This window comes from Notechis scutatus, chromosome 1 (genome assembly GCF_049901735.1).
Source record: "Notechis scutatus isolate UNSWTSFEM ecotype Mainland chromosome 1, rNotScu1.2, whole genome shotgun sequence".
Lineage (NCBI taxonomy): Eukaryota > Metazoa > Chordata > Lepidosauria > Squamata > Elapidae > Notechis > Notechis scutatus.
This window is the reverse complement of record NC_142009.1, coordinates 274,882,673-274,910,588: the sequence shown is the minus strand read 5'-3', so window position 1 is coordinate 274,910,588 and position 27,916 is coordinate 274,882,673. Positions and strand designations below refer to the sequence as shown.

At 36.2% G+C, this 27,916-nt stretch overlaps 1 protein-coding gene and 1 long non-coding RNA gene across 3 annotated transcripts; one reads left to right on the top strand and one right to left on the bottom strand.

Moving 5' to 3' along the window:
- The first annotated feature begins 44 nt into the window (after positions 1-44).
- Positions 45-7,207, top strand: LOC148133391 (uncharacterized). The gene is made up of 2 exons (XR_015746732.1): positions 45-1,858; positions 1,935-7,207. It is a non-coding gene; the product is annotated as an uncharacterized LOC148133391 (long non-coding RNA).
- Positions 6,563-27,894, bottom strand: DNAL1 (dynein axonemal light chain 1). 2 transcript variants are annotated; one of them, XM_026671064.2, is made up of 9 exons: positions 27,637-27,894; positions 26,121-26,216; positions 23,449-23,487; positions 21,428-21,537; positions 20,346-20,401; positions 18,793-18,848; positions 17,618-17,744; positions 12,890-13,036; positions 6,563-12,145 (listed from the first exon to the last, which is right to left on the bottom strand). In XM_026671064.2, the coding sequence occupies exons 2-9, from the start codon at positions 26,121-26,123 to the stop codon at positions 12,099-12,101; spliced, it is 585 nt and encodes a 194-aa protein (XP_026526849.2). In that variant the 5' UTR covers positions 26,124-26,216; positions 27,637-27,894; the 3' UTR covers positions 6,563-12,098. The 2 variants fall into 2 exon arrangements, with proteins under 2 accessions (XP_026526849.2, XP_026526852.2); XM_026671067.2 differs by lacking the exon at positions 27,637-27,894 and adding an exon at positions 27,105-27,123.
- Between the last annotated feature and the right edge of the window lie 22 nt (positions 27,895-27,916).

Sequence of the window (27,916 nt, the reverse complement as noted above, 5' to 3'; positions counted from 1 at the left end):
GTTCACCTGAATAGACTTGAGTGTAGTATTGCTTAATTGTCCATTTGAATGCTTCAACTGGCCTACAAAAAAATAGCTGCTAATTTTTTAAACAGTTATGATATTTATTCCCTTTTTAAAAAAAACATGGTTTGCAAAGACAGATTGAGTATACTCAAGATAATAGAAATAAGGATCATGTTGCATTGATTCATATGTATTTGCACCCTCAGGACTACCATTTCTGCTGAGATATTCAACATCATTTAGATGTTTCTGCACTGTACCTGGACCCAGATATCCAGAGTCAAGAATATTAAATGTGTGGGGAAAAAGAAAAGTATTTAGAAATGGTGCAGTGAGCCAAATTTATCTGCACTTTGTCCTTCTGCACCAAGCAGCAAGTATTTACAATGATCTTAAGACAGTTATCTTCACATTGCTACAGTAAAGAGCAACTGTCTGTCTGTACAAGGAAAAGGAAGGTGCAGCAGAGGACAGAAAAATAATGCTTAGCGGATAAAGATGGGGCACCTAAACTGCTTCCTTATAACTTTCAAATTCTCATGTCGGCAAAAAATACAGTGCTTATTCAGCTGCAAATGGTAAAGTCCTGAAAAAGAAGTCTCCTAAAGGCACAGGGGCCATGAAAGCAAATAATTGCATTAATCATCTGCAGAAGAACCTTTATTGAATAAACCATGCTGGGATTGCTCTCCAGCAGATTTTTTTTTTCCTAGAACCAGTTTGAGAGTCAAATTTCTAGAAGTTTACTTAGAAATTTATTGAAAAGCTAGTACTTTGATAAATTTGATTCCCAGCCATAGAAGATTGAAAGTCTTTTGGACAAAGGGCAAATGTGATTGCAGCAAGCCATAGTTGGGTTGCTCATACAACAAGATAGCAATTAATCCTACCAGCTGCTGGATATATTCTGCCTGCTGAGTTACATGATCAGCAGAATTTTTTATGGAGCAACTTTTACTACATAAGATTACTAGTACAGCTACAAGACATTGCTTCTATTTTATAGCACAAAACCAAACCACTATCGGAACGTGCCAAAAAAAATTGCATTTTGAATGTTGAAAATAAGTTTTAGCCTTCTTTCTTAACACGCTAAGTTATTCATGCTTTTCATGTGGAGGAATGCTGAAATTAACTATCCCTTATTTGCAGTCTGAGGCAGAAACAATCCCAGGAGGCGATCATGTGAACCTGTTCTTTTGAAGAACAGAGCAGGTAACTTTGCATGCAGGAGGTCTCTGTTTGAGTTCAAGATTATCCAGTAATAGAGCTAGGAAGCCAATTTGCTGAGGGTTAGAGGGGATGTTCTCAGGCCATTTTTTGCGGCTTAATACTTACTGAGGTAAGTAGACAGTGCAATGGATTATACAGGAATTTTTTTTAAAGGTTCAGGGTCTCATAATGCAGAATTATTTGCCTTTAAACCATTTTCTCCGCATAACACATGGACAATGCCAGTCTGCCTCAGAAGTGAGTTCTTCCAGTGTGTTTTAAAAACAGCCTTCAATTAAAGGGAATTACTTTCTTTCTAACCTGCTTCAGAGCTACAATTAGAGCTTCAAGAACGTCTTTATTTACACTGTTTTTGCACTGGGTCAATGATGTTCTTCCAGATCATAGTTTTGCACAAATTTTAGCTTTTGATACACAATATAATGAAGTGAAAGCAATGCAACCAGGCTTTTGACTGCATTTTCAAAAACAGCTGGTCTCAATCATGTTTTTCTTTGCACTTCAGCTGTGTGAATTCCAGCCCAAACAGGAAAGTTATCTTGTTCAAATAATTCACTCTTGCGATCTTGAGAAAGGCAACAATTGCTTTCCCAACCATTCAGAAAGGAAGAGCATTGCTGCCTTGAAAGTCAGCATTCAATTTAATCAATGTCATATATTAAGAGAGAATATATATATTTTTGGAATGAACAAAGTATCCAAATGGTATTTTTTAGAAGGAAAAAAAGGGATGTGTATGGAACAAATTACAAAAGTATTTTGTTCCTGGGTAGAACATTTTCTTCCCAAATATAATTGCTACAATCCAGCACAGATGCACTTTGTAATTCATTGTGTGGCATTTTGTAGCTATTAAAGACTTACAAATAGGATTCCTTAAAATTGCGTTTATATCTTAACCAGTAATAATGCATCAGTAAACCTTTCCATCGATTAATTGTTGCATTGGATAATATTCATGGGAAATACATATGGGAATAACTTTGGATGCTTTTTGAAAGGCACAATCTAGTAGTTTGTCACATAAATGGGAATTAATTCATTTTTCATACTACATCATAACATGAAAAAAATTGATTAATTTGCTTCTTTAAGCCACAGTGAAACTGACTTGCCTATACTGCTGGGTTTCCCACCTTTTTTCATATAGAGCATGTACTTGGACAGGGAAGGAACGCAGTCTTTGCATGTATGCAAATATAAGCAAGCAGTCTGATGGGGAGTTAGGAGATAAAAACCAGGAAACACTGCCCTCTTTCTCCTTTGTGAAGCTGGACAGAAGCAGCAGTGGTGATTTAGATATATGATGACCTGTGATGTATTTCAGGGGTCGTGGCATTATGCTGCAAATTTGTATATAGGTACGTTAAATACATCTGTGATTTCCAGGTGGATGCTTACACTAAAGGTGTGTCTGAATTGAAGTCTCGTTATCAAACCAGCTTGTTTCAACAGTGGGAAGGGAATCACTAGTGGCATGTTAATTACTGGGTGCAATATACTAGCTCTAAAATTTTAATTGATATCATAATAATCAGTCCAGATATTGGAGCTCCTCCTCTGCTTCCTGATTTTGTAGCCCAAATGTATTTTCCACTTTGTTTCTACTAAAGTACACTCTTACTAATCTGGAATATCCCATTTCTGATTGTTAGCTAGTACATACAACTCTTTAGTTTTCTTATACCAAGGTAACTTTAGGTGAGAGAACCTTTATAAATCCACAGATTTTCATTTTGCACAATGTTACCAGTCCATTCTTCCTCGGATATTTTCATATTAATAAACTTCCCTGTTATGCAGAGATCTTTTTCTCACTAAAGATGGTAGATGGATTCACACATTGCATTAAATTCACAGTTGCTTTGATTAGGGAGTTGAGTGGCGTATACATTAAATCAATAAAAGGAATGTTTATTTTAAATACAATTGCTTAAACACAACAAGTTAAAATTAGTCTTGTAAATGAGCAAAGTTATGGCTTATTCATCTAATTCTTGATTTATTTCTTCATGTTTTCTTGCCCTATAATATCATGAAATGCTTACAAATACACAAATAAACCAGGGATGTGTCACGAAATCACACATAAACCATGCATGATTATTTACGCATCATAGTTTCTAATTGTAAGTAAACAATCATAGTTTTAATGCAATGTGTGAGGTCAGCAGCTATATGTAAACCTACATTAGATTATGATAAATGTACATGAATAAACATGGCTTGAATTTTTTTCTTCCTGTTCATAATGTAAAATGTATGGCACTTAAGGCACTGAATACTCTACACTCAGCTGCAGCTGATAGGCCTATTATGAAATAACTTTATATTGCAGGTGTAATCAACATTAATGGAAGAATTCTTCATTTTGAAACACTGATAAAGTAGATGCTAGTTTCCCAATACATTGCAATTACATCAGGCACAACTATATCAAAGGTTCTGACAGCGTGATTAGTAATGCTGCAAAAAGGGAGTTGGATGCCCTTCATATGTGCATTTATTTTCTATGATTGCTACATTTGCAAGTGAGTATTTGTTAGTAATACACAGCTGGATAATCTCATTTAGAAGCTGTGGACTTAAATTCAGTGGACTTCTAGTGATCTAATCCATGCAGTTTTCTTGGCAGAAATACAAGTGATTTCCCATTCCCATCTTCTGGAATGCTAGTTCAACATTCCAGTCTAGTCTACAACTCCAGTATTAACTACCTTGCTTAGATTTGGAGATCAACAAAGATTAGAGAGGAGGTTCTTCTGTTCTTATTGAGACTTCTGAGTAGACATGCATTGCCCATCCATTGAGCATAAGACAGTTGAAGATGCCAATTAAAGTTCCTTTAGTCATCAGTCATCTTTAAAACTAGTTTTAATTAGGCCGGCCCTCCCTTTGCATAATCACGAGATCTCTGAGGTAGGTGGAAAACTCCCAATTCAGCATTTTGCTTGCTTTACCCATATCTATTCTGACCCGCTTTCCCCCCCCCCTTTTTTTGGGGGGGGGGGTTGCTTTCTGCTTGCAAGAAGTCTGTGGAATAATGTACCATTCTAGTATGTATGGAAAATAAAGTCTGTCAGTTTCCTCCCTCGCCTCAATTTACTAAATGTTTGCATCCCAATACTACCCAGTGTGCCTCTACTCTCTTCTCAGATATATGGCCTTCTGCTGTGTGACTCACTGGTGCAAATTTTTTCAGAAGAAATGGAAGCTGCACAGATGCTTCTCGCCCCTCCCCCTCAATGATAATTTTAATCCCCCATGCTGAATTTTTCCAGAGCCAAGTTTGGTATTCATTTCAGGGAACCATTCAGAATTTCCTGCCCAAATTGTATAGAAATGAGTGAGGTTTGAGACAGGTTCTGGCCCTAATCTCCAGCTGCTTACATTTCTTTTTTTTTTTTTCGTCTCTCCTTTTTGGAACGTGAGATTTTATATCAACAGCTGAAGCTATAAAAATCCCCCACCTGCTTGTATTCAGATAAATTTGTGTGAGACTCTGTATATATGTATGTACTATATGTAAGTAAAACAATAATGTGCTTTCAATATGCTTTGTTGAAAGAAAATCTAGTTGCATATTTACGTTTCATGTTATCCTTCTGATGTTCAAATTTAGTATAAGTTTTTTAGTCTGTATTTAATGCTGGTTTTCTTGATGTACAGTACAGAAACAGTCTTGTTTTCTTGTAATTATTGTATAAATGCTTTTAATATAGAGCTTTTATTTTAACAAATGAGCAGAAATTGCCTTTTGTGTATTTGCTGCACCTTTTAAAGACTGTTACATATTAAAATATTGTACATACAAAAGTATTATATACCTCTTATGTATAAATGTGATAGATCAAACAATTTATTTTTGTGTTTTTTTTACAAACTATTAATACACTAAAAGTCTTGCTGATGTGATTTAATGTACTTGTAACTTATTTACTTCTGGAGGTTCCATTATATCTTTTTAAACCTCTTTTTAATTAAATAAGGTTTAAAAGCAGCTTTTGTAATAAGTTCTTTTTTTAATTTAATGTTTTGAAATAAGAGGGTGTTTTTTTTTTCTTTCTTGACTACCATAATGCATTTCTGCCTAGTGTAATTAAATAAGATATGTGTGCTGCAAAAGTTGTGTGCTGTTTTCCTGCTAGCTGATCTTTGTATGTAAGCTTGTGAATCCATTCTATAGTGAACTGGCAAAGAATGGAAATGTTCCTGCATTGGATTTCTCACTGAATTAAAAAGCTGGACACAGTGAAAAGTCTAGCACCTTTGGGTTAGACCAGCGCAGGATTTTTTATTACTATTATTTTGCATAGGCAGCTATAAATGCCCTTGATGACATCACATGCTTCATGATATCATCAGGCAAATTCTGCATAGATAATTGTCACTTGTGACTGGTGCAATTTATGTAATTTGTGTTACTTGAATGATGACACATGAAATCATTCAACCTCCCCCCCATTCTTGTTTGCAGTTATTTGAATAAATATGTTGAGTCCTGCCTCTTTGAACAGGAGTTTGAAGCACTGCCACTGAGAAAACAGTCCTGCTCTGTAGTTCAGGGAAGCTAAAAGGGTGGATTTAAATAGCAAAAAAGCAAATTTCAAGTGGACATCAGGATAATTCCCATTTGAATTATCAAATTTGAAACATGCTCAGTATTGTAACAGGCAGCCTAGACCAATGTTGGCAGCTTTAAGTGCAAGTTCAAAGCCTTTACTGTCATTGTACATCATGTATACAATGAAATTGGTTTATGGGAACTCCTCGAATTCCCACCGTCTTGGGAATTAGCTGAATTAAAGTTCACACATCTTAAAAGTTGCTGAGGTTGAGAAACATTTATCTAGACAGATTTTCCTTCAGTAGATGTATTTAAGAGGCTGGATAGCCACCAGCTGTGGAAGCTGTAGTAGAATCCTGCACAAAATTCTGCTTTATCAGTCTATATCTAACTTAGAATCCGTTTCATTGTGTCACATTAAGATGGCTTTCCTAATTGAACCCTACTAAAACCATTTTAAGGAAAGCAAAGGTTTCTTCATAGATTAGCTTAGTGTATACAGTAAATCCTTTTCCTTCTTAGGTCTTGTATGGATCTAACAATGCTTTAAGAGTCCCCCTAGACCAGGGGATGTCAAATGCACGACACATCGTTACGTGAAGTATCACAACTTTTTCCCCCTTCGCTAAAATGGGTGGGCATGGCTAGCATGTGGTCACATTTGGTCCGCGGGCCGCAAGTTTTACACCCCTGCCTTAGACAAAACCCCTTATACTGCCACCCTGACTTGTAATTGAATAACTCACGACAGCAATGTCCTTTGTATAAAACATTTATTACTACTTTGAGCAAATTTCACAAAATGACTTAAAACAGATTAACTTCATAATAATGTCAGACAATGATGGTGCTACAAAATTATACTCTACTTTTTAAAAGGAGTTACCATGCTACAGTAATTGCTTGAAAATTGCTCTCCAACTAGGAGTTTGTTTTAAAAGCCTAAATTTCTACCAAAACTAGAGATCCACAAATGAGTGCTGCCTGCTTTAAATGTCCTTCGACATCTTTGCATAAATAATGTACAGTGTCTGTTTGCAAGCCAGAGTGATTGAAATGCAAGTTGACACCTCTCAATTTATTAGTGTGCATTAAATTTATTAAAATGCTATTAAACAAGGTTAACATAAGCCACCCTACTTCCAGTGTGGACAGCGGGATTCAACTCTGCTGTCATGTTTTTACATGGATATTTATTTCACCCATAATCCATATATTAGGCTAAATAATTTCCAGGGAGGTGGCAAACCATAACAGTTCCTCAGAGCAAATAGAAGGAAGTCCTTTTTATTTGTTGCTCTGCCAAGAAGCTTTCTCTGCATAACCTACATATCTCAAAATAGCCATTTGCATTACTTCCCGTCGGCATCCAGTGCATAATTTTAAAGTGCATTTTTTTTTTTTTAAAAAGAAACTCCTTATTTTAGCAATTGGATTTCTGTTTTGCACTACAAACTCTTACCCATTTCAACAAGGTCGGAAATACATTATTTGGAACACTTTTACTGTAATGCTGTATCAACCCAGTGTTTGCCTCATGTCTATATCATCTTCTAACATCACTTGGTAGATACAATTTCATTATGCTGCCAATTGCTTTTCGCAACAGAAAACGGTGCTTTGTTATTTAAAAAAAGAAACTCTTCTATATGCAATTTGGAAAGGACACTCCAGGTCATGCTAAGCCATCTATCTGTCATTTCACGAAATAAAGATAGCGTGCTATAGAAGCGGCTTTTACTGCAGGGCTGTCAAACTTACAGATGCATCACATGCTGGCCACGCCCAGTTTAGCAAGGGAAAAAAGTTCCAAAAATTCGTGACACCGCTGTGATGATGCAAATTTGACATCCCTGTTTTACTGCAAGATTTGGTGTAGCCTTCAAAAAGAGCCTTCAAGAAGATTAAAATGGAAAGATGTGTGGCAAAGACTCTGCAGTCAGAAGTTCTCTATCACTAACCCTATTTTTAACATAGGCTCCTAGGGGCTCCTTTGTGTAACTTGCAGATTCTAGGTTGTGGAAGAAATGGCACTGAAATGGTTTGATAGTAATTTAATTGTAATTCATATCTTTAAAGAGAAATCATTCCACTTCAAATTCCAATTCTTAAGTCTCACTTTCCTTCTGAAAGAGTATATATTATCATCAATTAAGACTTTTATTATACTTGTACACATTATCATGGTGAAAGCCTAATTATACTGTTCCTTGGAAACTTAGGTACTGTAAATGGCTTTTCCACAAGTACCACTGATTTTTATTTATGAATTACTGGTACATCTTATACTGCATTTCAGTGCGGCACCGTATAATCTGTTGTCCACTGAATATATATATATATAAATGGAATATACATCTATTTCATCAAGCTCTTGCCAGCCTTACAATTTTAAAATCCAAAATCCAAAAATATTCCCTTTGCTTCTTTTCCCTACTACAGCAAACCTATAGGTTTGTTTATGGGTCTGGAGACACCAGTGCAATTCAATATTCTTAAAAATATAAAATTGAGCCAACTTCTATACAAGCAAGCATTACAATTAGTACTGGCTGAATGATACAGGAAACTGAGCTAATCACTAAAGCAACACTTGTCACAGAATCACATTTTGCTATAAGCATACCAAAAATAAATTTGAATTATAAATATATCTTAATTATTTAATATGAAAAAGCCTATTAATTGTTCTTTTAAAAAATTATGCCTGTTGATCATCCATGATCATTCTGCAAGAGACAGAACAGTTCAATTGTCAAAACACCTCATTCTTCCTCTATTTAAATTTTTAATTTTAGTTTTCTCTAAATGTTATAATAAATGATATTGGGATTATGCCAGCAATCCAGTTGACACAAAGGGCACATAGTAAAGCAACAACAAAAAATGCTGGATATAGTAAATGATTTCCATCTAATTTCCTAAAAGAAACACCAGTGCCAATAACAGCTTATCAATAAGTTCCTTTAAGAAAGGCACTAATTCTTTACTAAGATACTATTTGCTAAAGAAAGATGTGCTGTCATATTACTATAACCCACTTCTAAACTTAGGCATCCCATCACACTTCAAAAAAGTATTATAAAGTGTTTGTAAAAAAAAACTGTAGAACCATTTTGTTTCTCATGACATGAACAGAGAAAATTGAACACTGGCTTTTGAACATTATCATCTTAATTCCAGATACAATTACAGACATCAATTACATGTGAGGGATCCCAAATGACAAGAAGTGGGTGAAATGGAAGAACTCTTTTTGAAAAAACTGCTTTCAAGAAGAAAAAAATATAATGTAAAGTATTGAGATTTCTATTATTATGATATTACTTGCATGGTTAATATCACACTAGCTATACCATCAGCATCAAAAAGAATGCTAAGCTGAATTCAAATCAAGTTCCACAAAAATTGCTAATATTTTACTGACTTTCCCCTTCAAATGCATTGACCATTTGAGGGATGCCAAGAATGGGGTTAAAAGAACCAATTAGGCATTTAGAACTGCCTGCCTACCTGATCCCCGGTAGGTGTCTGGACATTTGACCCTTTGCTAGCAAGAACCCTGACTTTATCTTAATCGCTGGCAGTAAATGCCTCAAGAGCAAATCCTTGCAGAGAATCAGCCTCTTAAACCCACACTATATAATGTCATCCTTTCAAGAGAAATTTCCTTACCAGATTTCTCAATGTCTTCAACAATGACAGAGCCTTCTAATGCACTACCTTCACTGAAAAAGCTGGGATACATTCAGAGATGTTTCTGCCTTGAAAATAGCCCAAACATCAGGACCAGTAATGTTTTATGACATTTTTTATTATGCCATAAAGTGCTTTAGGATAATGTTTGTGTTATAAATGTTTCATAAAACTTGTCAAATATCCATTCCACAAGAATTATGGGTCCCAGATTTTGGATGAATTTTGTAAGTTAGCCCATTTAAAGTACTTTGACTTTGGCTTTATGGCACTGTTTTGCCCAGTTAAAGGTTATCCAGGCTGCAAAAATCTGGATGACCAGTAGATGGCAGGAAAGTGATAATACAATACTATGACTGTTTATTATCATCCAGCAAATGCCCCAATGTTTGCAGCTCCAATTTTTGTACTCCAGATATGACAACTCTTCATTAGTTCACCAGTTTCCCCTGCCTCAAAGGTACCAAGAGAAAAATTAATTGGTAAGATGCAAAGAAGAGGACGTATATAAATGATATTCACTGGTCTGGGAACACAATGCCTTATACAGTGCCTTACTTTAAACTATAAAAAGGAAAAAGTTCTAAGAACTACAATCATGTATCTGTTCATAAACTTCCTCAGCTGCAAGCAGTGCAATCCTACGCATGTTTACTCAGAAGTAACTTCTACTGCACCCAAACAGACATTGCCTAAAGCAGAGCTGAGCAACCTCTAGGGACATCATGAAATCTGGCCTTTTTTTATAGCTCTAAAGTTCTTAAAGCTTGTTATGATTGCTGAAAACCGATAGCATCATTTTCCATTTGTGGAAATAAGATGACATCTTACAGTAGCATAAGCCCTAAAACATCTGTTTATTCAGTTTTTAGCTGCCTTTTAAATCTAGTACTCTGTAACCCTGAACATAATTCTGCTCACTTATGTGAAGTATTCCATTCATTTTGCAGCCTCTTCCCCAGTATTCAGCTGGGCTCCTGGCCAACAAAAGATTACCTACACCTGGCCTAATGTGAAGACAACAATAAAGATACAAATGAGAACATATGAGAAAAACAATGCCAAGCACTAAACCTAACATATAAATATCTTTGTTTAAAATGATGCATCAACATGGATTGATTCACAGAAACAATTAAGATTAAATATAAACAGGATGAAAGTAAAAATTGAATTATCTGAAAGTTCTTTTTTTTAAAAAAATCCAATCTGTGGATGAGCAAGAACAATTTCCCTGAACCTCGTGAAACTTTCCCTGAAACTTTGTGAAATATCTTGGAGGATTGCTCTTTGACGTAACCAAGCCTAAAATAGCAAGGAATTCTCCTCTTTTAAAAAATCTGAACAGCAAAATTCTTTCAGAGTAATAACTGTCTTAATGCCTCATAAATACATAGATTTGAGACAGAGTAGAATCACAGGGGTAATCTTATTAATAAACTGCCACATTTAAATGGTTAGGATAAATCCAAAGGCTAAAGAATATTCCTGAGCAAAGGCTCAGCGTTTGTGTAAAATAGAAGTGAGCAACGCTGTGTTTCATAGTATTTATTCCCATATAACTACGCAGAGGGTTGCAGTTTCATTCCCCTTTTTGAATGCCTGTCATCTGTTAACTGAGAAATGGATTGTCAGAGCCAATACTTTTAAGTAGAAAAAAAAACAGAGCAGAAAAAAACTGCCACAAGTTTTTATAAAATTAAATTTTACCTTCAACAAAATAGTAACGTCTTACTTTATTTTTCTCCTTTCCATCTTTAGGAATGACCAAAATGTCCAATCATATCAGTGAAAAATTTTAGGGAAGAAGAAGGCTTTGACAAAGTAAGATTTATGAAAAAAATAATAATAAACTGCCTTGGAACACGTGTACTATATATCCTACAGCATTATTGCTTTTCTCTTCTTCCTTTCCTGTAATTTCTTCAGCTGTCATTTATCAGTTACTAAAATGGAGACTTAGTTTTGAACAACCTGCTATATTTCAACTTCTTTTGACAGCTGCTTTCTTTTCTCAGATTACTCGACTCCAAAATAATAAAGGACTTCAGCCATTCTGCAACGTATAATCAACACAAAACCTTTGCTTAAGAGTTTCATGTTCCTTAAAGTATGTAAAGGAAAATTCAACCAGCATATTAAACCAAATGAGGAGAGAAATACTTCACTTAGAAAAAAGAAACTGCCTTCACTCTTTCATCTAATACTGGATATTAACTCGGGAGAAAAAACAGACATTTGATAAATGTTAAAGCATACCATTATTTGAATCCTTTCTTTAAAAAAAGATATTTTTAAAAAGCCATACTATATAGAACCCCTCTGCCATTTCTCAAACGATTAGAGAAAACTATTTAACATGTGCTTATAGAAATCTGCTCTTTAAAAAAATCATACACTTGCAGAAAAACTCCAGGTATTAAATAAAAAATAAACATTCATTATAAAAAAGTAAGAATTCTTTGGGTGAGAAGAACATGGAGATGAATCAGTTAAAATGTTGCCTAAGTTTTCTTTAAAGACATATTTATACAAAAGCATCACATCCTATATAGTGCTGGAGATACATCAATAATTTAATGTGAAAGAAAAGGTGCTAGTTTTCTCCTTCTTCCCCTTCTTCCTGTTTTATAACTGGGATACCTAAAATAAATAAATACATAAATCACAACAATCTTTATTGCATTTTCTTCCATTTCCTTTCCCTATCCAGTTCCACAACCTTGTGCTGTGTGTGAAGACTCACAACAATATATCATTTTGGTAAAGACCGTTAACAAGAATTTAAAGGAATTCTAAGCTAGATTCTGTTTTTCTTTAAATTATTACTCAAAACTAAATTAAAAATTAGCATAAAAATAGTAAAATGACTGCCCAACTCACTTCCTCAGTGAATTTACTAATGCACCCACCAATTTCCCATGATGTTATTTATATTAGTACATATGTTCAGATCAAGACTTAAGGATGGGGGGGGGGATTATTCCAAAGCCTAAAATAAAATCAGATTTTTAACATCAGTGTCTATTGGGAGGTGGCCTGTATTTCCAACATGCTTAATTTATCTCCTCTCTCTTCTAACACTGATGATATGTGGCTACAGGAGCTTTTTGTGATGTTTTTAAACAGCAACAATCACAGTATTTTTATTTTAAAAACAAATATTTGGTAGGAATAAAAATCTACAGATTTTCATTTATGTATACTATAGGTCTTTGCTGAATAATTTGGTTGCACCCAAAAGGTCCAGTAAAAAAATGTTCATCATTATTTGACTTTTCAAAAGACTCAAAATGAACTATCCACAACTGAACTGGTCTTTCCCAAGCTTAACTTTTCATATGAACTTTGGCTCCAATATTAATGCTATGCCTCCTCAGTTCTCACCATCGAGTTTCTTCAGTCTGGACACTCGCTTGGTTGCTTCCTCAACCCAGGCACTCTGTGAATCAGCAGAGTATTTCTCTTCCAGTGGATTGCCTACAAACACCAGGTCCTCCAGTAGCGGCAACTCTGCCAACCTCACAAACTCTGCTGCATACATAAAGGGAATCAGAAAAAAAAAATTATGAAGGTGGGGGGAAAATCACAACTTCAAAACCAAAAGGCATGGGAGCCTGCAGGGAGATAAGAGTCATCACATCATCATTGCAATTACAGAGCTTATTTTATCTGCATGATAATATGATGTGTAGTTTAACATTGTTACTACCAAATGCCCATGTTAGAAGAACGGCAGGGAGATGTTAAGAGAATAATTCACTTACTGTGAAATATTTAACTACCTCTGATATGAACTTTCCAGATTTCTAGTTCTGATTCTCAAACAGTTGTGCCATTCAATAGTGTTTTAATCAGTGAGGTTGCTAAAGTGCTAATAAGCCATGTTCTACTTCAGTAAAGATCTCTGTGTGGCTCCTCACATATCACCTGTTAAAAACTCCTTAAAGCAGCTGTGTCTTTCCCCAAGATTACCTTGCTACTCTCTACAGCTGGAAAGTCATGTTTGGGGGTTTAGTGCTGTTGACAGATACCACTTGCACATCTACAGTCACTCTAACACACACACACACACACTTCAGAGCAAGCATGGGAATGCAAGCAGTACTCTTGAAATTCAAAGCACTGTACCATCCTAATAGTTTACTATCTGCCCATGAAAATGTTTGTCCACCTCTACAGAATTACAGTCCTAAGGTAAATGATCAGAGGTTGCTAGATCAGCTGCATTTATAACACAAGTATGTCTCATTATCTAGAATATGATGTTCCAGATCAGTCCTGCTAATGTAGATAATGTGGTATAGATATTTCTTTTCTAATAATTATCAGGTGAAATGGCATATGCGCAGCTGGCTTTGAAGATTATAGTACACACAACTTTTACTTAACAAATGGAAGTCCACAGCTGTGCTTAATGTTAATAGATATATGTGTATGAAACACATTGTGTTGCTGATACAATTTAATCTTTTTACGCTGAAGTTTATTTATTAAGTAATTTATTAATCAAATTTATATAGCAGTCCATCTCATGAGAAATGACTCTGGGTAGTGTACAATAATCAACAGTCAAGTTTACGTTAGATAACTGCAACACACAATGAACCAGTTTAGTGTAGTAGCCAAAAACACCAAGAGAGAAGCCGGGAGACTGAGTTCCTGTCTTAGGCACAAAACCAGCTGGGTGGCCCTTGGGCCTATTGCTCAGACCTTGGAAGAAGGGAAGGGCAAACCACTTCTAAAAATGCTGCCAAGAAAATTGTAGGGCCTAGTCCAGGCAATTGCCAGGTGTCAAGACTGATTCAAAGGCACAAATAAAACAAACTATAAAAATAGTGGGTAAATCCATTTTCTGGACAGACTGGTTTCTCTAAATATTAGTTGGAACTAATGAATAAGTTTTTAAAACTTCTGTAAGACTTGGAACTCATTTGATTGATCTCAGAGAATTTCAAATTGTACTTGGACTGCCAGGGATTGATACTATTGCTGCACCTGAAGTTCTGCATTTGTTAGAAATTCTGAAGGAATTCATTGAGGCTTCTAAACTAACAACATACTTTTGTAAAAAGTTGAAGAAACTTGATGAAAATTATATTGAAACAATATGAAATAATGAGTTGCTGTTTTTGAAAATCAAAAAATTAGTCTCCAAGTATATACAAAAAAAAGTCAGCCTATACTGAGTACTTCAGAGAATGCCTAAAGCAGGTTGGCTGCAACGGCTTCCTTGTTAGAAATGCAATTCAGAAACTAAAACATTCAAAGACATTGTTCAGCTAGGTTTGTCCTATTATTTCCACATTCTGGCTAACATACAAGACAGTTAGGGATTTTAGCCCAACCTTTATGTGACAAATTCTTCTTGGCTATATGCCCAGTATTTTGAATTAATTAAGATATTAAAAATTATGGAATTTTCACAAGTGGGACAATGACAAAAAATATTATACAATACTGAAAAGATAAATATGAACTTGCTACACATTGTTGATCAAATGTCCGTCTCCCGTCCCCCGTCCCCTTGGTGTACCTTTGAGTCCATATTAATTCCTGGTAACTGTCTGGACTGATCCCTAGAGTTTTCTTGGCAAGATTTTTGAACTGGTTTGCTCTTGCCTTCTTCCTAGGGCTAAGATTGTGTGACCAGCCCAAGGTCACCTAGCTGAATTCATGCCTAAGATGGAAATAGAACTCACAGTCTCCTGGTTTAAAGTCCGGTGCCTTAACCATTATGCCAAGCTTGCTCTCAAACTTCAAATTAGTCTTATTTTAATAAAGGAACAAGGTAAAGGATTTCCAAGCAATTTGATCATTTTTAAAAGATGTTTATAAATCTCATTTTTCCCTTTCTTTTTAATGTTATATCATATAGTTAGCTCAGTTATACGTACACAATTCTGTTAATTTATTTTATCTAGTGAAATTAAAAAAGTAAAATCAGAACACAGCTACATTACTAATCAAAACTAGAAAACATGCAATGCCAGTTTATAAATATCATCATCATTATCATTTTAGCCATTGTCTATCCACTGCAGGATGAAGGCCTCTTCCACATGTTTCCAAAATATATGGTCCTGAGCTTTCTTTTGCCAATTGAGCCCCCAATACTTGCTGATGTCATCAATCCATCTTGTTTTAGGTATATTTATACACTGCTCAAAAAAATAAAGGGAACACAAAAATAAGACATCCTAGATCTGAATGAATGAAATATTTTTATTAAATACTTTGTTCATTACATAGTTGAATGTGCTGACAACAAAATCACACAAAAATTATCAATGGAAATCAAATTTAGCAACACATGGAGGTCTGGATTTGGAGTTACACTCAAAATTAAAGTGGAAAAAAACACTACAGGCTGATCCAACTTTGATGTAATGTCCTTAAAACAAGTCAAAATGAGGCTCAGTAGTGTGTGTGGCCTCCACATGCCTGTATGACCTCCCTACAATGCCTGGGCATGCTCCTGATGAGGTGGCGGATGGTCTCCTGAGGGATCTCCTCTCACACCTGGACTAAAGCATCCCCCAACTCCTGGACAGTCTGTGTGCAACGTGGCGTTGGTGGATGGAGCGAGACATGATGTCCCAGATGTGCTCAATTGGATTCAGGTCTGGGGAACGGGTGGGCCAGTCCATAGCATCAATGCTTCGTCTTGCAGGAACTGCTGACACACTCCAGCCACATGAGGTCTAGCATTGTCATGCATTAGGAGGAACCCAGGGCCAACCGCACCAGCATATGGTCTCACAAAGGGTCTGAGGATCTCATCTTGGTACCTAATGGCAGTCAGACTACCTCTGGTGAGCACATGGAGGGCTGTGCAGCCCCCTAAAGGAATGCCACCCCACACCATTACTGATCCACTGCCAAATCAGTCATGCTGGAGGATGTTGCAGGCAGCAGAATGTTCTCCACGGCGTCTCCAGACCCTGTCACGTCTATCACATGTGCTCAGTGTGAACCTGCGTTCATCTGTGAAGAGCACAGGGCACCAGTGGCGAATTTGCCAATCTTGGTATTCTCTGGCAAATGCCAAACATCCTGCAGTGTTGGGCTGTAAGCACACCCTCCATCTGTGGACGTCGGGCCCTCATACCACCCTCATGGAGTCTGTTTCTGACCGTTTGAGCAGCCACATGCACATTTGTGGCCCGCTGGAGGTCATTTTGCAGGGCTCTGGCAGTGCTCCTCCTGTCCCTCCTTGCACAAAGGCAGAGGTAGCGGTCCTGATGCTGGGTTATTGCCCTCCTACAGCCTCCTCCATGTCTCCTGATGTACTGGCCTGTCTCCTGGTAGCGCCTCCATGCTCTGGACACTATGCTGACAGATACAGCAAACCTTCTTGCCACAGCTCACATTGATGTGCCATCCTGGATGAGCTGCACTACCTGAGCCACTTGCATGGTTTGTAGACTCTGTCTCATGCTACCACTAGAGTGAAAGCACCGCCAGCATTCAAAAGTGATCAAACCATCAGCCAGAAAGCATAGGAACTGAGAAGTGGTCTGTGGTCACCACCTGCAGAACCACTCCTTTATTGGGGATGTCTTGCTAACTGCCTATGCTTTCTACCTGTTGTCTATTCCATTTGCACAACAGCATGTGAAATTGATTGTCAATCAGTGTTGCTACCTAAGTGGACAGTTTGATTTCACAGAAGTGTGATTGACTTGGAGTTACATTGTGTTGTTTAAGTGTTCCCTTTATTTTTTTGAGCAGTGTATATTGAGCTATATTTATATACTTTTAAATAAGCATACTATACTTTCTAAGCATGGAGTAAAAAAGCACAAGCAAATAGCTAGCTAGGTAACTATACAGATTCATCAATAGCAAAGCATATATGAAATGTAAATGTACATGAATACTGAGCAAATAACATAATTTCTATATATCCACCTCCTTTGGTTAGGCCCATTATTGCACTTAATTTTATTGCACATTATCTGTGACCTTTCAAAATAAAAATATGGTTGTGGTGCAGAAGGGTAATTGTGAACATATTTTAAGATAATCCTTGCACCAGAACATAAATTATCAAATATAACCCTAGTAAAATGATCAATATGTTTCAAAGTAGACATGATGACATTGCCTTACCCCAATCTTTCACCAGATTATTGGACATGTAGAGAATTTTCAGCTTCTTCATCACATGGAGACCTTTCAACTTCTCAATCAAGTTATATGAGATCCACAACTCCTCTAAGGTATCCCCAACTGCTTCCTGAAAGACAATAATGTTCTGGGAAAAATGTTCTATTGCCATCAGAAGCTTTTAAGTTAAAAAAAAGCAAAAAAAAAATATGTACGATCTTTTGCTTCCATAGTACCAGAGCCTAAATTAAGTCTAAAATAGAAAAACGATAGAGTTGAAAGAAAAATCAAATCCTCATTCTATATATTCCCAAGTTGGGATGGGGATCATAAGAGGGATCCACAGATTTCAAAGCCTTTTGGATTACATCAGTCAGGCAAGAGTCATGTCAGGTGGCTTCTTTGGGATTTTAGCCTGTTCTAGACTGGCATATCTGAGAGTTCTGATCTACTAAGATATCAGTTTGTTGCAAGAAATAACCTAATTTTTATGAGACAAAAGGTGTTCTAAACTAGAATTCAGCAGGGCGATAGACTGGGCGAGAACAAATAAACAATCCAGATATATAATGGTGCTTCAGAGAAGTTGTACGTTCCTAAAAATCAGGGTCCTAAGTGTAAGTGCTCTTGATTTCATTATTTTGGTGCAGACATACATATGTATCATGTACCATTCAACAATTTAGCAGATATACTATGACCTTGCCTTGATAGATTGCTGCTGCTACTGCTTTCTGGCAATGTGTAGTTGAATTACTGTAATGCAAGGAATAAAATATGAAATTTTCCATATGGCAGCAATGTTAAATGGAACTAGCTGATCAAATTATTACGTAAGCTGTTTGTTATCTGTATTATCTGCCAGTCATAACTGGACCTTAAGGTATTTTTTGCAACCCTTCTTGTGCAGGTCCATTAAGTGAATATGGCTACTTAGTGAGATGTTATCAGTGACTGTGACCAGCTGTGAAAAACTATTTGTGGAAATCATATATCCTCTTGACATGAGGTAGAGATCTTATAATTCTTTAAGAATCTATGATTCTTCAAGATTTTTTAAAACTTACACAGTATTGTTAGTTTTATTCAATATTTGTCCCAACAAACTAATATCCACTACATACACTGATGTTCTTACTGTTATTATGAGAAACAACTACCTCATCAAGATTACATACCAGCCCATTCAGATTTTTTATGTTGTTCCTTCCCAATGACAATATCCGCAAGTTTTCTGTAACAGAAACACACTTATTTTTCTACATTATTAGTTAAAAAATACTATAGCCATCCAGACGTTTTGAGAATTGGGCAACATATACATTTAAAAAATAAATAAAAGCCCAGCAGATGATACCTAAGAATAATGCATATCAGTCCAGTTGGTCAAAGAACATGTGTATTGATTCCCGTTGACTATTATCCCTGCAGTTTTCTTGACAAGATTTTCAGAAGTGGTTTGCCACTGCCTTCTTCCTAGGGCTGAGAGAAAATAACTGGTCCAAAGTCACCCAGATGCCTTTATGTCTAAGGTGGCACTAGAACTTGCAATCTCTCAGTTTCTAGCCTGGTGCCTTACCCACTACACCTAACTGTTAAAGGAAAAAGGATTTAAATTTTTTTAAAAAACAGAACAGAAATAGATATTCAGCACTGAACAGGTACTATTTAGAAATGTCTTGTGGTTGCTTTAACCATACTATTAGGCTTTCAATGAAAAGCAAGATTTTTCAGGCTACTTTAACAATATTTAGTAAAAGGATTAAGGGGACAGGTTATAGAAATTTCAGCAACTGTGTTATAGTACTTAATCTTCAAAGCCCACTCATCTTATATTTCCTTAAGAGAGAGTATATTCACTTTCTTGTTAATGGCTTCATTGTGAACCAGAGAGATGGTTGTTCCTTTTTGCAAATAATGAAGGAATTAGCAGGTAGTTGAGTTTCCCTGAATCTTCCTCATGCTCTGAACAGATTATTATTCAGAGAGCCATAAGCTCAAGTCATGTAATGAGCCAAAATAATCAACTTCTTCATTAGCACACTGAATTGTGCATTTGTGGATTCATGACATAGCTAGAGGCTACAGATGACAAGTTTCCCAAGACGTAAAAACAATCGAGGAGAATGTTTTGAAAAAACAATCAATTCATTTTAAGTGGAAAAATTATATTGAATATCTTGAGAAATATTCAAATTTTTTTCAATAATGCCTTAAGTCTACTATTTCAAATGATGCAAAAGGTTATCAATGCAGAAGGCTATACTCTAATCAGTATTCAAATAAAATCAAATTAATATTGTACTGCTTATATTTTTTTCAAATAAAGCTTGATTTTAAAATTAATTCTGTATTTTGCTGCACCATACGACAGATTAATAAGAATAGTTATTACTATCAGCCTGAATCAATCAATAGCAGGAGAAAAATCTATTCATTAAGGATTATGGGAACAGTATTTTATTTATCCAATTTATATCCCAACTTTCTATTCAACTGAATATTTAAGACAGCTATAAACATTAAGGTCTCTGCTTACAGTTATACTAAAAAGGAGACATTCCTATCTTTGCAGTTTGAGATACATACAATTACAGTTATTTTCTATGAATAGAATGAGGAACAAAACTGATAAAGTGGCATAAGCAAGTGTGACATATATAAGCTCTATTTCTAAAATAGTGGTTTACAGAAATTTGAGAAAGGATGCAATATGTTCATTATTACTTACTTAGCCCATTTAAGTTGGCAATTTTTTCAATGCAGTTTGTAGATAAAGAGAGTTTTCTTGAAACAAAGAAAAAAGAGGATTTTATATTAATTGTAATTCTGTAACGATTGAAGATTTGTAAATACTTTGTGACAATTGTTATTGGGGGCGAGATAGGAACTGAAGAGGCACTGTGGCACGGGTTCTGAAAGCTAATTGCTCAATATAGACTAAAGGGTAAATAGTGCAAAACTTCTACATTTCAAAGCTGAAAACACAGCCCAGTTTTTAATACGATTAATTCAAATCATGATGTGGCACTATATCAATTAAGCCTTGTGAATATTATAAAGTTGTTCAAAAGAGTAATGTTCAAAAATATTTAATGTTACAATTGAGAAATTGGAGGGGGCGATGGGTGGGGATGTAGGATAGTAATCATGTGCCAAAATATACCTGTGGAAACCTCTCCACTCTGGGAGGTGTCAAATATTTCTCACAGCAATCTCTCCTGTGCCAGACTAATTCCTCCCCTCTTGAAGAATGAAGAAATTGGAGAGGAAAGGATTCCAAGAGAGTGAGAAGGAGCACCAGGAATTACCTAGGTGTTCTGTATACTGCATTTGCAGTTGCCAACATCAGTGCATTAAGTTTAATTGCTGCTTCGAGTAACGCCATGATGAGGTAGGTGGCAAATAAATTTAACAAATAAAACTGCTTTCAATGTGTATTTCCCATTGTATGATTGCTTACTCTCCTGTAATCCCTTCCTCTCCAATCAACGTAAATACAAACATTAATTCCCTTTTTGTTAATTATTCCAGTTGGAGCTAACATTCCAAAGGGCAAAGGAACGGTTAGGAGGCAAGCAAAACTGAAGATGTAACACTATTTAGTCTTGCAGTTTCAAGCTGAACGTGGAGCATTGCCCAGTAAGCTGGAAAAGGAAAGCACAGTCCCAGTCATGTGATTTCCCATGTAGGGACTGATAGAGTTGTTTCATGATGGAGTTGCTGGTCTCAATTGTCACTAAATAAGGGCAACCTGTACTGCTGAAAGTACGAACAACCCAGGATACATTTATTTTAGTATTTAGGACCTACTCGCAGTTAATAAGAGTGGAAAGAGAAGCATCCATCTTTTCTATAGGGGGAACCTGAGCATAGAGTTTCACTTCCTTGGCCTCCGATGGCTTCTGACCACTTTTTTCTTCCTGAAGTAAACAAAGAATGACAAAAACAGCTTCCTCAAAATTTAGAGAATATTTATTCTAATCTACTCAGAGAAAAATAAATGACCTCCTTTTAAACAAATATGCTATCACGCTTCTCAATCTAAACACCAAGTGTGATACTTAGGGTTTTTCCCCCCTAGGCTGGACTGAACTTTGGTATGGAATGATAACTGTTCAGTAACTCAGGCCAGCATTAAACTGCTGTTAATAAAACATTTAAGGGAGGAGGACTAGGACTTGTAACAAGACTGAATTCAATACTAGCACTTCTACTACTAAAGCTGGTGAGCGCATGTCTGCCTCTGAGGCAGCCTCTACACAACCCCATTACCTTTTAGTTCAAGTGTGCCCCTTTTGAGTTTTGGCATCTGTTTCAAAGCAACATAAGGAGAGAAAGGACTCTCCTCAACCCCCTTTAAGATCAACCCCTTTCATGTTTTGAAAGACACTTTTTATTCTGTCACAAAAAAAATCTCTCTATGTATTTGATGGAATTAATTCTTCCAATCAGAAATTACCTGCATAGAGATAGTGATGCCACTGCTATGCTGCTTCTTAGATGCTGCCACAAACTTTATAAAGACGTTTTATCTTTTTTAAACCTTTAAACCCCTCTACTTGCCTCAATTTCCATCCATTCAATCTCCCCTATAAAAAATGACTCTCCTAAACTACTATGGGAAAAGGACAAGCGCTTTTGGAGGGACGATGACAGTCAGAGGGAGGACCAAATAAGGCTTCACTACTCAAGGGACAGGGAGGGTGACAGCAGTAAGGAAACTGGTTATTAATGGTATGACAGCTTTTCCTGTAGAATTGTGTGCTATTACCTATTAAAATGGGAAAGCTGAATTCACAGCTCAAAATAGTAATACAGCTCTTCCTTTACACAAGATGAATTAACAGTGAACTGAATTTGTATCCACTTAATCCATTTTCACCTACGGGTTGAGGATAAAAAGGAAAAAGGTGGTTGTGGAGGTGACCAAAAGGAACCAGTGGAGTAATGGATCCAGTGAGCATGCTGGGTCTAAGGGCAGGCTAGCGGGACATACTTCAAACCTGAGTTTGAACAGCCATGTTATTATTGTTCACACAGTTGTAAATCACAGATAACTAGGGAAGAAGTCCCCAATTGTCTTTTAAGCTTTGGAATGCTGTAGCAGCTGATCTGACCAGAACATTGAAACTTTGTAATTTTGTCCTGAACACAATATACTGTATAACAATCAAACTGTTTCAAGTTTTCATTTGCTCATATGCCATCAACATGGAATATTCCAATAAATTTGGGGGGGAGGGGTATTCTTAGCTAGATATAAAATATAAATTCTCATTCTATATATTCTCATTTTAGAGCATTCAATCTCTGAGCAATTAACTAAATCACATTTACTTAGGTTCCTAACATTTCTAATTTTCCTTATTGCTCTATACAACTTCAATTTCACTAAGGTTCTCTGTGCCTTATTCTGCGATATGCAGCCCAATAATCAAACCACTTTACTTACTGCTTCTCTTCCCAGTTTGTTAATAAATCCTTCCCAAACATGTCTACCATTAGCTGTTTATCTACTATATTTATTCCCTATATTAACAAAGCTTGATTTCTATGAGTTCTTGACATGGCTTTTAATATATATTCCTCATACAATGATTATGGAATGTCTATAAGAGGCATTTTTCAGCTCATAGTGTTATATAAATATTAATTAAACTTCACAGAAGTATATTTGCAGTTCAAATACTAAATAAGCTAAAAAGTTTGCTTTTCTAAATAGCTTTTCTGGGTTCCTTGCAAACTAAAAATTTTAAAAAAAGCACAATGAAAACAACTTTTCTTGATAAAGAAAATCCATATAAAGAACACACAATATATTTTTTACTTACCCATTTGGCTAGAGCTTCCTTGATAGTTGTTGCTTTTGCCTAACAAAAAAACCCAACAACATATAAATAAAATATAATGGATTTACATAACCCTCTTAGATAATTGTTTGGCTTTATCATTTGTTTCTTTGTCTGTTAAGATTTGGCAGTATCCTGCTTTTCCTTCAGGAGCTCATGAAGTCATACAAAACACTCCCTACTCCATTTTTCCCTCCACAAAACAACCCTATGATTGAACTAAGCTGAGCTGAGTGTAACTGGCTCAAAGTCAGCTAATGAGCTCTGTGTCAGAGGGTGGACCTGAACCTTGGTGTCTTCAGTCCCAGTCTAATGCTTTCACCAGCATACCACACTGACATTAATTAAATTAAGTCTTGATCAAGGAGGGGATCAGTTTAATAAGTATTTACAATTTTATTCTGGTCCCAGGTTAAAAGTCCTATGAGTTTCATCTATACAAATCTGAAATCAATGGAATTTTTTTAAAAGAAGAAAAAACTGTTCATTTTAGCTTATGTGAGCTAGAGGGATCAGAACTAGTAGATGATTTTTTACTTTATTCTCCAACCTTACCTCACACTCTCTAATGAATATGGGGCCTTTTGAGCTGTTGTTGCTCTTTTCAAGCAATTCAAGAGCAGCATGTACAGAAAAGAGCAAGGCCTGAGGAAAAGTGGGTAGAAACTGGGAAGAACTGAACAAGTTGCTGTGTGTATTTATTTATAGTGATATACTTGTTGATTGTTATTAACAATTTCACTCCGCCTCACATCACTTTTTATTATTTGTATGAATGTACCTACTAAAATAAAATCTGTCAAAGGCTAATGTTATTCACTTAGCAAACAAATTCAGCAGTTGCTCCTTCAATTCCTCCCCGCCCCCACCCCAGTCTCTTGGCAGCAAAAACTGCCTGTGAACTTCTGCTACAATAGACAGCACCATGGGCTACAATCAAAAAGGCCACTGCTGGAGGTCCATGTGATACAAGAAAAAGCAGCTTCAGTAAACTATAAGCTAATGAGTGCTGGCAGAACATCCATGACACAAAAAAATAATCATAACATTCAAAGAGCCTGTTAAGTATGATATCTTAGGAATCTAAATGAATATATCTACAATAAAAGACTATTTAATTTCTGTTTGAACATAATCAAGAAGAGGGAGATGATTACTGCTTTGGTAATTGAGATATTTGAAATTTTATTATAGTCCCTCTCACTCTTCATTTTTAAAGGTTAAAAGAACCCAGCTCCTTTAATCTCTCTTCATGGGATTTAGTTTCTCATTCTGTGATAATCTCTGTTGCCCTTCTGTTAATATTCCAGATCTCTACAACCTTTTAACTGCTTAGTATGGATACATGCCATAATTTTGCTGCATCTATTAACCCCATATCTGTCTTTCTGTATTATGAGTTTAAACTCTCTAAGTTTCTCACTCCCCGAGTTCTGTAGAAATAATGAAAGATATGAATTATATGATTTGTTTTCTGATTTTTCATTGGGTGGTATCAGAGGACCTATTAGAGAGGCAGTTTAGCAATTTGGTTTATGTCTACACTTCATGAGTCTTTTTCTGAAATTCTTTCTTCAGGATTTTTCATGTCCAATCCTATTTTTGACAAGAAATACATATTAGCATGTAACAATCCTACTGATACAAAAGGTCTGTCCAACTTCATGTTCAGGATAATCTATACAAAATTAAAACTGTAGCACTGTTTCTTATATTTAAACCATCCAAAATTAGCTGACACACTGTTTATTTTATAGGGTTCATCTGTCCTTGCTATATTTTTATATGGAAATTTGTGGTTCAATTTAATAAAAACACTACAAAGACCATCAAATAATATAGGATAAGACTATATGGTTCACAGATATTAAGGAATAAAAATGTTTTCAGTAAAGCATGAATAAAACTACCTATGAATTATTGATATGACAGCTATAGTCAGTCTTTATTCTTGATGATTTATTCTTGATGCTTTTATTCACAGAAAGGATAACATTATGTATGTGAGATGCAAACTTTCACCCTTTACATTTAAATGTTGCTACTTTTCTATTCTAATGAAAATTTCTGTAAAAGGAAAAAATGCATAATTCTGCATAGAAGCTGTAGTAGCACAATATATACTTCCTTTGTCAAGAGTTTATAAGTAAGCAATTCAAAAAGGAAAAGAAATTGAGGTCAGAAGATATGATTTGTAATACAAAATATTTTAGCAACTTTACATCCTGTTAAGATGCTTTTCTCTACTAGCACTAGACTGTCAATTCTTAACAGCTAACAAAACAACTTAATTTTATGTAGTGTCACTCATTTATAATAGATAATCTGTGCTTTAAAAGAGCTTACTGAGATTTTTTAAAGCGCAAGATGGAAAGGCTTCTCTAGCTCCATCTAGTTTTACATGTAGCTTTTAGGTATTACTCTTGCAATCAAAACCTACGTTAATCCCTCTTAAGAAGAAAAAGAAATAGTAACATATATATGAAAAGAAAGAGTACCTCGTCAATCTATGTATGAAATGCTGAACACACCCTAATCATAAGCCAGAAAAACAGTATTTAAATTTATCATATAAATACATATTAAGTACAGTTTGGAAAATTTCAAACTCTTTAATGCAAATTTTCTGTCATGATTTTAAAGTATTTATTTACCATTCTATTGAAGGCGTCTTCTGATATTCAGACAACTCTTAGATTATAATTAATTTGCATCAATTATGCAGATCACTCTTCAAATGAGCATCCCGCCTATGGGAAAAAAATAAATTATATCAGACTTCAACCATCATGAAGACCTCCAAAATAAAGGCAAAAGTAAAAAAACATCTTGTTGCTTTTTAAGTTTCTTCAATCTCCTATCTTTGCAATCAGAACTCAAAAATTAATTGCCTACTTTGTGAAAAAGATGAACATTTCCATTTAAAAGAATTCTGAGCTCAGAATTTTTTTCAAACAGAAATGAAATGCAAAGGCCTTGCACATAACAATTTATCCCTAATGCTCAAAATCCCTTCTTTATAGCTGTATTATGTTTTGCTTAACAAGCGATAGGTCAAAATCTTTGCTGCAGGTGTCTGCAAGTGCCTTCTGCCTATCACTGACCTATTATACTTATTGTAACATACCTACTAGCTGGGATTCCATAAAAGCAGTCTTATTTGGATTTTTGTTTTAGACATCCTACAGTTAGCAGACCATTTGAACAGTGGAGAAAGTGGTGCAAGGAGGCTGAAGTGGGAGATAGAAATCAGCAAATCTTTTCCCACTTTCCATCATCAGTGGGTTCTAAGGGGAATTTGTTGTTGCTGATGGAACAATTGCACAACTCTTGAAGTACCTGGCTTTTTTTTTTACTAATTTCACTAAAAAAAGGTTCAGTTCCTCTCTTGTTTGTTGACAGTTTTCAGTTCTCACAAGGGTTTTTTTGTTTTTTGCTCTTTGATGGAGATCTGAGGAAGTTGGGTATACTATCTAATCAAGCATTATGCTCCACTGTATACTTAGGAGTCTCTAACACACACCCCACCTCTCTTTGTAATCCCTCACACCATTTTCCAGAGGAAATCATTGTACGGGTCAGATGTAAAGGGGGAAGATTGCACGGACAAAGCGAGATTATTTGAGATTTCAACTCACATGACTGATGGCGGTCATTTGCTCCTCTACTGTAGCCCCTGTATCGCTGCTGGGACATCTTCCCTCAAACTTTTTAAAGCACTCACAGTGGGTCCAGTACCTCCCACTCCACAACCCGACTTCTCACAGGCCTCTTTGGTCCCTCATTTCCCGCAAGAGATCTCCTCTCTCCAGCAATGTCCGAAACCTGTTGCTCCAGCGACTTTTCTTTCTTTTCTTCTTTCTTTTCTCACAGGCCTCTTTGGTTTCTCCAGCAATGTTTGAAACCTGTTGCTTCAGCGACTTCCTTCCTTCCTTCCTTCTTTCCTTCCCAAAGCTCCCCCTCTCTTGTCAGAACATTCCCGTTGCTATTGTTCCCTTCTCTCCATCAGCCATCGCCACTAGTATTAACAGCTACTACTTACCTCCAGCCAGCCAGCCAGCCAGCCAACGCGGGACCCGCAACTCCCCTTCCCAAAGGAGAAACCCCTCCCTCCGCCTCATCTTCCCCCGGGCGTCTCATCTTCCCCCGGTAGCCCTCCAAGGAACTCACCATTGTTAGGATTCCAGTTGCTACCGTCTCCAGCCCTGGTTGCTATGGCAAGCGAAACCCGCGCGCATGCTCATCTGAAAGCTGCGGGGTGGGGGGGAAAGGGGAGCAGGCACGTGAGCAAAAAAGCAAAGTCAACAACAGGATCATAGAGATCCCTCTGAAAATAGAGGGGTTTTTCATTCATGTAGTCTCCCCCTAGAGGCAGGGGGAAGCACGTTGATTTCCACTTTTGTTTTTTTCAGCGGGAGGGAGGGGGCGCTGTGCGTCCCGTACAAGCGGA

Excerpts from the sequence above, each read along its gene's own strand:
- DNAL1 (XM_026671064.2), bottom strand. Across the intron at positions 18,849-20,345 it reads TGCCAACTTAAATGGGCTAA|AAAACTTGCGGATATTGTCA; the intron begins GTAAGTAATAAT and ends TTTCTGTTACAG. Across the intron at positions 13,037-17,617 it reads TAATCTGGTGAAAGATTGGG|CAGAGTTTGTGAGGTTGGCA; the intron begins GTAAGGCAATGT and ends TTATGTATGCAG.